This window comes from Lagenorhynchus albirostris, chromosome 1 (genome assembly GCF_949774975.1).
Source record: "Lagenorhynchus albirostris chromosome 1, mLagAlb1.1, whole genome shotgun sequence".
Lineage (NCBI taxonomy): Eukaryota > Metazoa > Chordata > Mammalia > Artiodactyla > Delphinidae > Lagenorhynchus > Lagenorhynchus albirostris.
Genome location: NC_083095.1, coordinates 156,409,099 through 156,423,712, shown reverse-complemented (window position 1 = coordinate 156,423,712; position 14,614 = coordinate 156,409,099). Strand labels below are relative to the sequence as shown.

General features: G+C 44.9%; 1 protein-coding gene across 4 annotated transcripts in view; it reads right to left on the bottom strand.

Annotated features, from left to right (window-relative positions):
• DIP2C (disco interacting protein 2 homolog C) overlaps positions 1–14,614 on the bottom strand; it is a 360,331-nt gene that overhangs the window by 13,310 nt on the left and 332,407 nt on the right. For 2 of the 4 annotated variants that reach the window (XM_060156549.1, XM_060156568.1), the window contains 2 exons: positions 7,294–7,323; positions 5,853–5,914 (listed from right to left, as the gene is read on the bottom strand). In XM_060156549.1, coding sequence (XP_060012532.1) covers positions 5,853–5,914; positions 7,294–7,323 — 92 coding nt within the window. The remainder of the gene's footprint in view (positions 1–5,852; positions 5,915–7,293; positions 7,324–14,614) is intronic. The other 2 variants (XM_060156558.1, XM_060156578.1) reach the window with 1 other exon arrangement.

Genomic DNA, 14,614 nt, shown 5'->3' with positions numbered 1-14,614 from the left:
AGGAGAGGACAGTGCCTGGCTTCAAAGCTTCAAAGGACAGGATGACTCTTGTTAGGGGCTACAACACCTGGTGACTTGAAGTTGAGCCAGTGGTCATCTACCATTCTGAAGATCCTAAGGCCTGTAAGAATTATGCTAAATCTACTCTGCCTGTGCCTGTGCTCTGTAAATGGAAAAACAAAGCCTGGGTGACAGCACGTCTGGTTACAACATGGTTTACTGAATATTTTAAGCCCACCGTTGAGGTGTGCTCAGGAAAAAAAAACTCCTTTCAAAATACTACTGCTCATTGACAATGCTTCTGGTCACCCAAGGGCTCTGATGGAAGTGGACAATGAGATACAGGATGCTTTCATGTCTGCTAACATGATATCCATTCTACAGTCCCTGGATCAAGTACTAATTTTGACTTTTAATCCTTATTATTTAAGAAATACATTTTATAAGGCTATATAGCTGCCATAGATAGTGATTTCCTTGATGGATCTGGGCAAAGATAATTGAAAACCTTCTGGAAAGGATTTACTATTCTAGATGCCATTAAGAATATTCATGATTCACGGGAAGAGGTCAAAATATCAACATTAACAGGAGTTCAGAAGAAGTTGATTTCAACCCTCCTGGACGACTTTGAGGGGTTCAAGACTTCAGTGGAAGAAGTAACTGCAGATGTGGTAGAAACAGCAAAAGAACTAGAATTAGAAGTGGAGCCTGAGATGTGACTGAATTTCTGCAATCTCATGAGAAAACTTGGACAGATGAAGAGTTACTTTATGGATGAGCAAAGAAAGTGGTTTCTTGAGATGGAATCTATCCTGGTGAAGGTTCTGTGAAGATTGTTGGAATGACAACAAAGGATTTAGAATATGGCATAAACTTAGTAGATAAAACAGGGGCAGGGTTGGAGAAGACTGATCCAAGTTTTGAAAGAAGTTCCGCTGTGGGTAAAATGCTGTCATCAGCATTGCGTGTTACAGAGAAATCCTTCCTGAAGAGTCAGTGGTGAACTTCCTGGCTGTCCTATTTTAAGAAACTGCCACAGCCGCCCCAACCTTCAGTAAGGACCACCCTGTTCAGTCAGCAGCCGGCCACACTGAGGGGAGACCCTCCACCAGCAAAAAGATTATAACCCACTGAAGGCTCAGATGACGGTGAGCATTTTTTAGCAACAAAATATTTTAAAATTAAGGTATGTATACTTTGTTTTTTTCAGACATAATGCTATTGCACGCTTAATCGACTACAGTATAGTGTAAACATAACTTTTATATGCATTGGGAAACCAAAAAAGTCGTGTGACTTGCTTTATTGTGATATTCCCTTTACTGAGGTGGTCTGGAATCAAATCCACAGAATCTCTGAGGTCTGCCTGTACGCCAATAGGCTTAACGATGCCATCCTTCAAAAATAAACTACTGGCTGCATTAAGACAGAATTAAAAGGGACTAAAACTCTTCTAGGACCCAGGTAGCATTATGCTAATTTAGGGTGGGTTATAATTAAAAATTACCATTAGAGCACTAAGAATCCATGGAACTTCACCTGTAGCAGCTTTCAGACAGATGCGATGCTTGCAGGAAATATCAATGCTGGGAATGATAACTTTTTATAGCCTGCTGGGTCAGGAGGCTGCAGCCCGTTACACTGAACTAAATCAGGCCAATTTAAGCAGTTAGGTTAAGTGAAGAAGCCTGTGTCCAAGTGCTGGCTGGCCGACTGTGGAGTGTGGGTATTGGCAACTGGCTACGGATGGAGAAAGCAATAAAGAAAGAGGCCCAATTGGCCGGGAAGATTATGAGTGGGCAGAAGCAGGGGTGAGGAAAGAGGGAAAGAATGAAAGAGAAAGGGGCCGAGGTAGTGGCTGGCTCAGCCCACCTAGTCTTGCTGCTGCTATGGGCAGGGCAGCTGGCCAGCGAGTAGGCTGGGTGTCCTACAAAGGCCAGACCGTCAGGCAAGGGAAGGGAGCAAAACCTTTGCCGAAAATGAGGGCTGTTCTGGATAAGCTACGCTCTGCTCTTTGTCCACTCACAGCCACCACTCAGGTAGCTCTGGCCGTGGCACTATGACAGGGATGACTTCTGAGCGGGGCACCTGGTGTCATGAATGGAACCAGGCCACTTGAGCCAAGAGTGGGAGCAAGTGCCCTGGCCTGCGACTTGAGCCCAGACATTGTGCTTCTCCTCCTCTCAGACCCCAAGGTTCCCGCCAACATGGGGAGTGGAGTCCATGGCCTGGTCCTCCTTCAGCAGTGGGACTGCTGGCCACACACACTGGCCGGCCTCTGCCTCTCCGGCCAGCAGGCCTCCCCTGCTCTCGGAGTTTAGGAGTTTATCTTGTCTCCTGACCCTCCCTGCTGAGCTGAAGCCTCTGAGGAAGGCAGGCAAATGGGATGTCACCTGAGTATGTCACCTGAAATGTGGGAAACCCTACCGCTAAGAACTTCCTTGCGGCCTCCTGGCTGGGCTGCTGAGTGGTGGCAGGGACCTTGGGCAAGCACGGAGGGCAAACGTAAGGACAGAACAAAGAATTTCTTCCCTGGTCAGTATGAAACGGTGCTCTCTGTCAGCAATTCACAGGCAAGCAGGAAGGGGGCGCTGGAATCACTCAGGGGTGGTCCTGTCCTGCCAGCAAATGCCACATGGGTGGCCGTTCCTTCACTTGAAAATATCCACAGAGCAAAGAGAAAACCACCCCTTACAGGAGGAGACAGAGATGTATCTTTTGAAAGAGCTGGGAGCTACACACACAGGCAGCACACACGGGAGGGCGAGTGACTCACAGAAATACAGGAAACTCAGTAGGAGCCCTTCCCAGGCTGGCACCACGGGGAGGGGAGGCTCTCTCCTCCGGGGACCGCGCCTGCCCACACACTGTAACCCAGTGGCTCTGGAGATGCGCCACAATCAGGAAACCACAGCACCTTCCCCACAGGAGGGCTGGCAGCGCCACAGCTGCTGTCAGGAGCCGGTCACTTCAGAACCACGGACAAGAGCCCAGCATGGGCACATCCTGACGGAGCAGGTCAAGAGGACGGGGGTGCTGGACTGCCCAGCGGCCAGCCCAGACACACAGGAAGAGGAGCTGACAGGGCTCAGTGGCGTGCACTGGGCGGCCAGGACGAAGCGTGTACGGCGTTCCTGCGTCCGGGGTGGCCCTGGGCCGAGTCTCCCATGTCCCTGGGCAGCAGGGGGAGGAGAGTGCCTTCCAGGAAGGGACACGGTAATTATTCCTTAACGTAAGACACCTATTTGGGTTTCTGCCCCCTTCAGAAGGGGCCCATCAGGAGAGAGCGGCGATGAGCCCGGGCGTGCGGCAGGACCTCAGCCTGGAGGAGCTGCGTGTGGCAGCACCAAGCCAGCCCAGGGAGCAAGGCTCCCTGCTGTGACTGCGAGAGGGTGCCTCCGGGGAAAGAAACCAGCAGAACACCACGTTCAAGGGCAGGACTTTGCTTTGGTTTCTTAAGCCAAACCCTGATGAGGATGAGGAAGGGACGAGTCCAGTGCACGTGTTTCTGGTGTCTGACAGCCCCTCAGCTCCCAGCCATGCCTGTCCTCTGACGCAGGACAGAGCTGAGAATGTGAAATGCGAGCCTGGAGAGTGCTCCAGGGACAGAGGCGGGGACGACTCTGAGGCTTTCTCACGAGGCCTGGACAGGGCGGGGGTGGGATCCCTCTGACACTGAGCAATGCTACCCTTAATTGTAAAGGTCGATGACATTCCTGACAGTGTCACTAACGTATGACTGCATAGCAATTTCCAGTTCACAAAGCACTTTTCCTTCTGTTTTGAATGACCAAGTCAGGAAATGTATGTATAAGAGATTATTTTACAGATTAGAACAGAAGTGTCACTTAAAAGGATACGGACTTCCCAAGGTCAAAAGATTAGGAAAAGAAACTCCTACTATGACTCAGGTCTCCTGTCTCTTTCTAGAACAGTGAAATCAATCTGATACTGGACCTTTATTACTTTACCATGATACATCGTACGGGTTCCAATTTCACTTTTCCTAAATCACAACTTTTCTCAATAGGAAGATCTGCCACACTGGAGATAGTTAAGAAGGTAGGTCACAAAGCTGTCAGACAGGAGTTTCTAGATTTCTTTCCTTTTCCAGGAAAGAAAACTCCCTGAACCCCACTCCCAACCATCCGTGGTACTCCGGGAGATTTGTAACACACAATGGGACCAACTGTCCTTTCCTGATTACTATTCTTGTGAGTAAGTCCGTCTGAGACTGTAACCTACCCTCTCAGGCCCCAAAGATCAGCAGTTTTTATCTAAATGGTCTTACAAATTTGATCTTCATGTGTTTTGAGGGCCAGGTCACAGACAGAACTGCATAAATATTACTCAAACGGCGATTCTTTGATGAGCTGTTTTTCACCTTCTGAAGTTATAAAGTTTTTTTCAAATGATTTTTATAGGGAGTAAAATAGATTTCTTTTTAAAGCCCAGAAGTTGTATTTGGAATTTATGCCCCTGAAACACTGTTACTTAATCTCTTCAGAGCTAAGTGTCTGCATTTTGAAAATGTTCTGGATGGAGCTCTGCTCTAGTGGGCCGGTATGCTCTGGTGGGCCAGTGGTTCTCTCTGCCACCAGATGGGCTGTAGCCTGTGATTCCCTGTGAATAGCAGGGTCTAAAATGAGGGCTACAAGGGCCGGGAAGCACCTCTAAGTGTGATGTGTTTAGGTGGATGCAGCGTTTCTTAGTCTCGGCACTGCTGCCATGCTGGTCATTTGCTGTGCGGCAGGAGTCTGTCTTGAGCACTATAGGATGTCTGGCTGCATCCCTGGCCTCTGCCCCCCCCACATACCAGCAGTAACACTCCCCAGATTATGTTAATAAGACATGGCAACTCGTCCACTGGGGGTACAAGCACCCGGCTGGGAACCCCTGGTGTGAGTGGGGGCTGGCATTCCCCAGGATACTTGAGCCTGCATGGCACACCTGGCCCCTTCTCAGCCCCTGCAGCTCTGCCCCTGACACACTCACTCACACACAGGACTCAGTATCATGGAAGAACACGCTCAGCCAGGCCAGGCTGGGGGCTCCTGCTCTCCCAGGTGTTGTGAGCACAGTGCACACGTCAGTAGGCACCACGTGAGGACACGCAGATAGCAGCACAGTATCTGGCCCTCACAACGCGTCCACAAGCACCTCTAGTAATTTACAAAAGGACACCTTCTACTAGAGTTCACGCTGACTATTAACACGTCATAGAAGCATCAGTAAATGGGCATCTCCACAACTACCCCAAAGAAATGACCTAATCAGTGGGGAAGTCTATAGGAAAATGATAGAATTCTCTCTTCCCCCTCACGCATGTCAGGAGGGACCCCTTTGGGAGCAGAAGTTCTGCTGAAGATTCCTCATCTTGTCTCCACCTTCCCTCCCTCAAGGTGAACTCACAAGCACTCACTAGCAACACCCCCTTTCGTTCTTGCTCAAGGCTGCTTAGGAAGCTGCACAGAAAGGTCACCTGGCTTATACTTTAGTTTTTCATGGAAAAGCCTTGACACAAATTTTCAATTCATGTAAAGAAATGTGGGCAGTGTTGATATTTTATCAGGTGCACAATGGTGCCTGACTAGAGTGTTCAAGTAAAGGATCAAGTCTTCTGGGCAGACTGTGAGAAACAGCAACTCTGGTTGCAACGGCTCTGGGCCAACCGTTGTCATTTGTGTCTGAAAACAAGAATTTGGTTGCTCACTGGGTACCTCACGCAGTAAATGTGGAGAGCTGTGAAAGCTCGCTCAATGAACCACCTTGTTTGAAGCAGATGATTCTGTACTCCTTCTAGAAGGAACCCTGCACGCCAGGCACCAAGAAGACAAAAATCACAATACCTGTCGTGTCTCAGAGCTCTCATGTCCACGTAGACGGTGGTCGGATCGGGCCCCGAGGTCCCCTGCAAGCAAGGACACAGTGAGGTTAACACGAGTTTGCTTTGGAGGAGCTGGGTCTGTGCTTCCTACTGGCTAGGGAGCATTTCTATGGTAAAGTCTGAACAAGACCCAAAAGCACTAAAGCCACACCTCTCAACTGATAACCCAACTCCGAAAGGAACATCTTATTAAGATAATACTGGACTTTCACACAGCTTGACTGTCAATCACATTTATGAAAATTAGAAAGAAAAGGGGCATCTTGCCAAATAAAAGAAGGCTGAAACTACAGAGGCAGCATTTTGGCAAAAGCAGGTCGCTGAGGATGTGAAGCATCATTGGCTGAGAGATTTTCACCACATGCATCCCAAAAGGTGTATTTTTAGGGCTCAAGATATTGAAGCAGAACACGTGACGTGAGCTGACAGATTAAGGAAGAAGAGATAAAAGATAATGACCTTGTTCCTTCTAGTTCTAATTGTGCCTTGGTTTTCCTCCAATGCGGGAGGCCATTTCTGCCCAAGACATAAGTCAGGGAGGTTGTGTGTTTACCACTGGTCATCTGGGCAGCACCCTGTGTTCTGAACTATTCATTTACCACAGGGTCCAGAAACCTTATCTTGGCATCATAAATCTCTTCAAAATATATGCTGAGTTGACTTCTGAACAGTGATCTCTGCTCATGTAAGAGCAATGGCATTAAAGCTGCATTACAAACCAAAATTCTACATACATTTCTCGGGAAAGTAATGCAATACCTTGGGTAGAAAAAGACAGAACCTAAGAAAAATCTGCCAAAAAATAAGGGAGCCTCTCAGAATTTATTTGAAGAACTACACTAAAATTCCTCACGAGAGAATCTTAATCTTATACCAAAGGCACGTTTCAATATAAGAAAAAGATAAAAATAAAGACACCTCTGTTGTACCATACTGGACCCCCCGATAATCCTCCCCACAGAGAAAGCACATGCAATCAGCCTGGAGGAGGAGCTGCACTGCCGTGTGGCCACGGCGCCCTCGCTGATCTGTGACTGCTTGGGGGAGCTGTGTTACAGACCAGCGCTGAGTGGAGAAGCGGTTTGTGGTCTGAGTAATGCAAAGCACATAACCATAAGAGGCCAATTAAAAACAAACAAATCAGAAAACACTAGAAGTGGAAAATGAAATAAAACGGAGATGACCCCAAACTGATGGTATAAATGGAGGCACAGCGTTTGTCACAAACGCGAGACGTCTGACAAGATCTGAGAAGTGACACCGCGCTGGCCGTCAGCCCTCCTGACCACGGGTCTAGAAGCCCAGCCCATCTCTGCACTCAACTCCTAGTCTGCCCACTGCTGGGAGCTGACGAGACGGTGGTGGTTAGCAGGCACTGGTGTGGATGAGCGGGAAATCCCTACCTTCTCAGCCAGCTTCCACAGCCGGTGGGGCTACAGCAGCAGGAGGTGGGAGCAGAGGAGAGGTGAGGACACCAGACCAACAGACACCGAAAATCCAGGACACACACAGACACATAAACAAACAACCCAACAATAAAAGTGGGATGAAGAAGAGAGAGGGGTGGGGAGGAAAATGCAAAAAGCAGGGAACAAAGTAAAAAGAAGATCAAAAACAATGTCAAATATGGAAGTCGTTAAAATCAATCACTGTACCATTAAAGGTTAAAAAAAATCTAAAAAGATGTCCACATATCCACAGAGCAACAGAGGAGAGTAACAGATGACTAGCCACGGGAGGGTGGACCTGAGTAATTGCTTTTAATACATATGGTCAGTGGGTTTTGATTTTATGGTACCTTTCTCTAGTTTCTTTTCTTTTCTGAGAAAGTGGGGAGTATGAATTTTATTGGCCAAATCTGTCAAGTGTTCCTCATTGAAATAGTTTCAAGTTTCTTACTACAACAATGAAGGGGAGCCTGGAAGTTTGTGGATCTAAAATCAGGGTGTCTAGCCCTACTCACCTACAAGATTAGGACAAGAAAAGAGGTCAGAGTACGAGTGATGCGTGAATCAAACCTTGGGCTCCTAGGTGGTCTAGCTCAGCGGTGTGGGGAGGGACCCCCCCCAGTGAGCACCCTGCTTCACCCTCAGCTCTGTCCTCAGAGACGCTGCCTTCATTTCTCTCTTGTCTTCCACGGTTTTGGTGCCCACCTCTACCCCTGTTAAAGCATCTATACCCACGGGGGAAAGACTCCAGAAAGCAACGTGGGCAAACTTCTCTGATGTTGTGTATTCCCTGGCTGACCCGGTGTCTTTCCCAAACACTTCTAGAAAACTAGAACAGGGCCAAGTTCTCCCTTGGGTGCGGTCCTGACCCCATCATCACAGTCACTAGGTGGGCTCCAGAGACAACAGCAGCAGCAGCAAAGAAGGAGCTCTTCACTAGGTTTCCTGAGGCTGCAATTTGTGAATAAACAAGGCCAGACTGAAAAACTATCATCACGCAACTTGGAGGCAAGTCTATTTTAAAAAAAAAAAAGCAATGGTTCCAGATTTAAAAATTACGATTCCATCCTTCTCTCTGAGACTTCCTTCACTGTGGTAACCATGGCTACTGCTTTCTCTCAGCATCTCTATTTTTAGAAAACTGAGGCAGGACTCCAGGAAAGAGAAGAGGGCCAGGAAAGGTGTGTGCACCTGGAAGGCACACACGACTTTCACTGGGTCTCCTCTTCAAGCTGAATGCAATAATTTAAATAATTTCTCTAATGATTCTTTGAATCCCAAACATTAATTGGAACAAAACTAAGTCCATGTTCTCTCTCTAAATTATTCTAATTCACAATTTTTAAAAATAATGACTCAAAGTAGTATCTCAGAAGAAAAATACACATGACTGGGAACAAGTTTCCTATCTTGTAAATGCGTGGAGGAGATAACATCTGGAGCAAAATTGGTCTACTGACTAATGAGGGAGACGTGAACAAACAGTTAATGTACAGGTGTTTCCAAGTTTCAAAAACTCTAAGGTAGAAAACTCTGAGATTTCAAGATAAATAGTAGGGAGTGCATATTTAACAAAATCTTTACTTTGCCAAAGAATGCAAGCTGGCGTTCCTTTAACTAAGGAGTATGCTCCTAAGTATTTAAAGATAACGGAATACTTCCAGAAGGGACCAGCAAGAAAGCAAAGCTATCTATTCCAACCAAAGTTTATCAGAAATGAAGTCGAAACATGTTTGAAATTGCAAGTTATATTAATCAGAAAAGAGGATTAACTTTAATGTTCAGTTGTATAATAAAAAGTTACACATGGACATACAGTAAAAATCATTTTTTCTTATTGTCATAAAAGTGTATCAGTTAGGTATCAAGCACTTATTGAACAAATGAGTTACATTTAAATCTCAGCTGTAGATATACAGACTCACATCCCAAACACAGCACAGCCAATTCAACCCAGTACTTATCTGAACACCTCGGCTGAGTGGTACTTTTCTATTCAGCAACTCACATACTATAGCATTAGTACAATCTAGTATTAGCACATAACTCCTTAAGCTTAAGTAGCAGATTCTAAGCAGAAACGTGATATAAAGACACAGTTCCAGAGTACTGATACTGGGCATATCTACTGTGCTGGTGTTTGAGGAGTTGAGGGAGTTTCCCATAACTGGGGGCACAGGAGGCAGCTCTGCAGGACTGGATTCCAGCAGGGTATGGGCACAGCAAAGTGGCTCATCAGTGGGCTCTTCCCCCCTGAACTAGTGTTTCTGCCTGCATGACCCCAAGGCACATTCTTTGGTCCTCCTAGCGGATCTGTGTTTTAATAATGATGTTTTCACTATTTTAACTGAGATTTCAGCTTTCTTTTGATAAGCACTAGTATGGTGCAACTTTTCCATGCTTATACCTTTAATCTATTTGTGTCTTTATTTTTAAACCATGTTTGTTTTAGGCTACATATAACTGGGTCTTGCTTTTTAAAACTCCAACCTCATGATCTCTGCAACTTAAATGAAGTGGTAGAGGATTTATATTTATTACTGATGTGATTATGTTTAAATCTATTTTTTGTTGTTTATAATTCATCCCATCTATCCCCCCACTTTTTCTCTGCCTTCTTTTATAGATCCACTCTCTCTCCTCTGTTGGCTTATTAGCTACAACTCTTTGTTTTTCTAATTCTAGTGGTTACTTTATGGCTTATAGCATACATCTTTAATATTCCAGTCTACCTTCAAGCGATATTACACCAATTCACATGTTGGAAGAACCTTATGATAGTATACTTCCATTTTTCCCTCCCAAACTCTGGGCAGTTGCTGTCACCAGTTGACTTTTATAGATGATATAAACCCTACAGTATATTACAAGTTTTGTAAAGGCAATTACCTTCTAAAGAGACTCAATAAGAAAAAAATCTTATATGTTTACCTATGCACTTGCCATTTCCAGCATTATTCATTCTTTTGTATAGACCCAGATTTCAAACTGGTATCATTTCCCTTCTGCCTAAAGGATTTCCTTTAATATTTCTTGCTCTGTGGGCCTGCTAGTAGTTGATTCTCAGCTTTTGTATGGCTAAAAAGTTTTTATTTCAAGTTTGCTCTTGAAAGATATTTCCATTGACTACTATGAAATTCTAGGTTGACAGTATTTTTCTTTTAGTATTTAAAAGCTGTTTTCCACTGTCTCTTTGCTTACATTTCTGATAAGAAGTCTGATGTCATTCTCATCACTGTTCCTCTGTAACTTGATTTTTTTCATCTGCTTTTCCCTGTATCATTGGTTTTGGGCAATTTAGTTAAGCAGTTTCCTTCACGTTACATTAGAGCAGTGGGATTTGTGGGTTTATAGTTCCTTCAAATTTGATATATTTCTTCATGTATTTTTTTCTAGACCGTACTCTTCTTTTTCCTCTTTCATGGGAACTCCTATTATATGTATACTAAATCCCTTGAAGTTTCCCCCGATTTCACTGATGCACTTTCCATTAAAAAATACTTTTTTCACGTTTCATTTTGGAAAGTTTCTATCTGTTCAAGTTCACTAATCTTTTCTTCTGCCATTGATTCCATCCAGTGTATTTTTCATCTCACATATTATAGTTTACATTTCTAGAAGTTCAACTTATTTTTCTTTTTAAACTTTCCATGTCTTTTCTTAACTTTCTGAATATGTGGAATACAGTTAAAATAACTTAGTGTCCTTGTCTATAAATTCAACATCTGTGTCAGTATGGTTCAGTTTTGATTGACTAATATTTCTCCTCATTGTGGATCTGTACCTGCTTCTTGGTATGCCTGGTAATATATATATTTTTTGGTTGCACTGTGTGGCATATGGGATATTAGTTCACCGACCAGGGATTGAACCCATGCCCCCTGCTGTGGAAGTGCAGAGTCTTAACCACTGGACCGCCAGGGAAGTCCCTGCCTGATAATTTTTTATAGGATGTCAAACACTGTAAATTTGACCTTGCCAGTCACTCATCCCACTGTGTTCTGGCTTCCCCTGTATCTGATGAGAGTTCAGCATCATTTTTATTATTGTCCCCCTTACATAATACATCTTTATTTTGCAGCTGCTTTAAGAATGTCTCTGCTGTTGGCTTTCAGCACTTTGGTGATGATGTGTGTAGGTGTGTTTTTTTAAGCTACTGTGCTTGGCGTTCACTGAGATTCTTGAATCTGTGTGTTGATATCTCTCATCAGTTTTGGCCGCTGGGTCTTTAAATTGTTCTTCTGTCCCATTTTCTCTCACCCCCTCCTTCTGGGACTCCTATTACATGCATGTTAGACAACCTGCTATTCCACAGATCTCAGAGGCTATCCCATTTTATTTTCATTCCTGTTCCTCTTGCGTTTCAGTCTGGATAATTTCTATTGACTGGATTTCAAGTTCACTCACTGACCCTTTCCCTGCTGCATTCAGTCTGCTATTAAACCATGAGGAATTTTTAAGACTGTAGTTTTCATTTCTAGCATTTCCATTTGGCTCTGTTTTGTGGTTTCTATCTTTCTGTGATATTCCTCATTTCTCCATGCAAGGTGTATACCTTTCCAACTAGATTCTTTAACATATTTATCATAGCTATTTTAAAGTCTCTGATAAATCCAACATGTCTATTCTACTGACTCTATTGACCGTGTCCTTTCATGGCCATGTATCCTATTTTCTTTCTTCGTTGCACGTCTTTTTGATTTTGATTGTAAAGCAAACATTGTGTTTAAAAGCACAGTGGAGACTGAAGTAAAAACATTTACCCCCAGAAAAGGGCACACTCTCTCCTGTCAGCCCACTAGTTTGTGTGTCTGAGTGAGCTTGGTCTGGGATTTGTGGCAACGTTAGATTTCATTCATGCTGGCTTCCCATACCTGTGAGCATAATCAGGACTTTGGATCTGAGCACTAGTAAGATTCTGGATACCTCTTTATGCTTTATAGCTTAGAGACTTGCTTTCCAAACTGTGGGAGATCTCTTTCTGCTTCATAGCTTGGCTGCCAGCTTTTTGCACGACTGGCTGCTTCTCTTTCCTCTCCATTCTGCTGCCCAACCCCTAGCCTTTGGAAGGCAAGATCTGCACTTGGGGAAGGCCCTGGGGGCCTGAGAGAGATGTGCTTGGCCTCCCTATCCCACCTCCGTCTTTGGAGTGCAAGGGTGGTACACCAGATGATCTGAGGCTCTCCAGAGAGGGGCTCTCAGCTTTTCTGCTCTCCTTCCAGCCCTCAGGACCTCTGCTTTCCACTCACTGAGGAAATTTTTTCACTTCCAGGGCCCCTCCTCAGACTTCAGAGACCTGTTGCTTTAACTCACCAGAGGCCCACAGAACTGCAGCTGGATTCCCTCAGCTCCTGCTCTGTTCCTGGCTTTTGCATACTGCCCTCTGGAGTAGGTGAGGTCTGTGGGGAGTTGGTGGGGGGTATGTATGGGCTGGGGGTCCCTGGGATTCTCATCCTCTTGCCAAGCTATTTACTACTGTTAACATTCTCAAAAAAGTTTGGCTGGTTCCTGCTCCCCTGTAAGGGGTGAAAACAATTGTAGGTCTCTTCTCTCTGAAAGATTTAGTTCATTTAGATTTCTCTGAATCTTGGCTCTCTGCTGAATTTTAAAAGCTATGATTTTGTGTATTAACCAGATGGTTTCAATAGTTAGGGCTGGAACAAGTCTCTTGTGACTTATACATCCTAATCAAAAATGGAAGTCCAGCAGGGAACTACAGATATATTCAGTATCTAAGGGAAAAAAAGGGAAGTCCAGAATCCTTTTTAATGAATGTATTTTTTGCTAAAATTGTGGTTAGCATTAAGCACATTGATTTATAAACTGGTATCAGCAGTGGTTGTCAGGGAAACAGGGATATGAAATTGATTAGTTGGTTTGGTAAAAGCCAAAGGGCAGAGAAAATCCAGCTCATCTGCCAGGCTGGACTCTGCAGATGTCCATGCCATACCTTGGCAAAATGGTAATTAAACTCTTTCACAGGGGTCAGCAAACCCCTGTTTTTGCAAAGTTTTCCAGGAACACAGCCTCACCCATTCATTTAAACAGTATCTGTTTCTGCCTTGAGCTACAGAGCTGAAGGTCCCTGAGAAGAGACCACAGACTGCAGGCCCAGTTCTTCACTCTCTGGCAAGAAAAAGTGCCCCAAAGGCTTGTCTTGGGGACCGTTGATCCACAGACCAACGTGAAAACACAGTGAGACAACCCAAACCAGAGGGAACATCTGATTGAGAAGCTTGTGGGTTCAACATCACAGTCTACTAGGACCCCGAACTCCTCATGTGGTTATTTCTGAAGCCCCTGAATGTTCAGATGGAGAGACGTGCTTGGCTACGGCAGTTCCAGCACTGATTCTCTATTCCATGCGGTGCCCCCATGCCCAGCACACATCAGACATCTGATGGTGGTGGTGAACTTGACAATCGAGTCTATGGCTTACAGAGAATCAGTGACGGAAGGGCCACCAGCTGGAAACCCTGGACCTGGCCACAGTTGTCTCTTCGGGACAGAGGAAGGGTATGGTATTGGTTGCAAGAGTGAAAACTGCATTGTGGTGGGGTTTTGTGGGGGAGGGGTGATGGGTAAGAATGGGATGAATGTAGCCTTTGGTCGCTCCTTTTTTGGTCATCAGGCATCAGAACTCTTTCTGTATTTGGGCAAGTCCTCCACTTTTGGAACCTGGTTGGATACAAAGCCTCTGTCCCTCTGTAGTAACTAAAAACATCTGCCACTCTCCTGCTCAGCTTTCCTGGAAGCCAGCCTGCCAGGTAGCTGCACCTATTCACAGCAAGAGGGAGCACAAATGTTCTTGCCCTTGGCGGCGGACACGTCTGCGACACCACCCAGCGACATTTTAATAAGTTCCTTTTAAGTTACCAAAGGTTTCTGCTGCCCACAAATTAGAACCCTGACTGATATACGGGTAATTGAGAATACAGGTCCCATGACCTCAAATGTTAATTTTCATTATCTGGGACAACATACATCAGCAGGAGAGGATGTGGAAGTTCTGTGGATGTGACAAATTCCCTGGAGCATGGGAAAACCCCAGAGGCACCTCACTTATGTTCACTTCCCTCATCTAAAAGCAGTGTTGGGAGAAAATGAATTGGGGGCTCAAATGAATGAGTCTTATTATAACTATTAATTTTATCTTGAGAATTACTTAAGATCTATGTCACCCTGAGCCTTCCACTTTTTTTTTCTTTTAACAATCAATGACTCTACTTCTCATCATCAGGGTGGCTGTATTTCTCTTTCATTGTGTGAGTTTCAA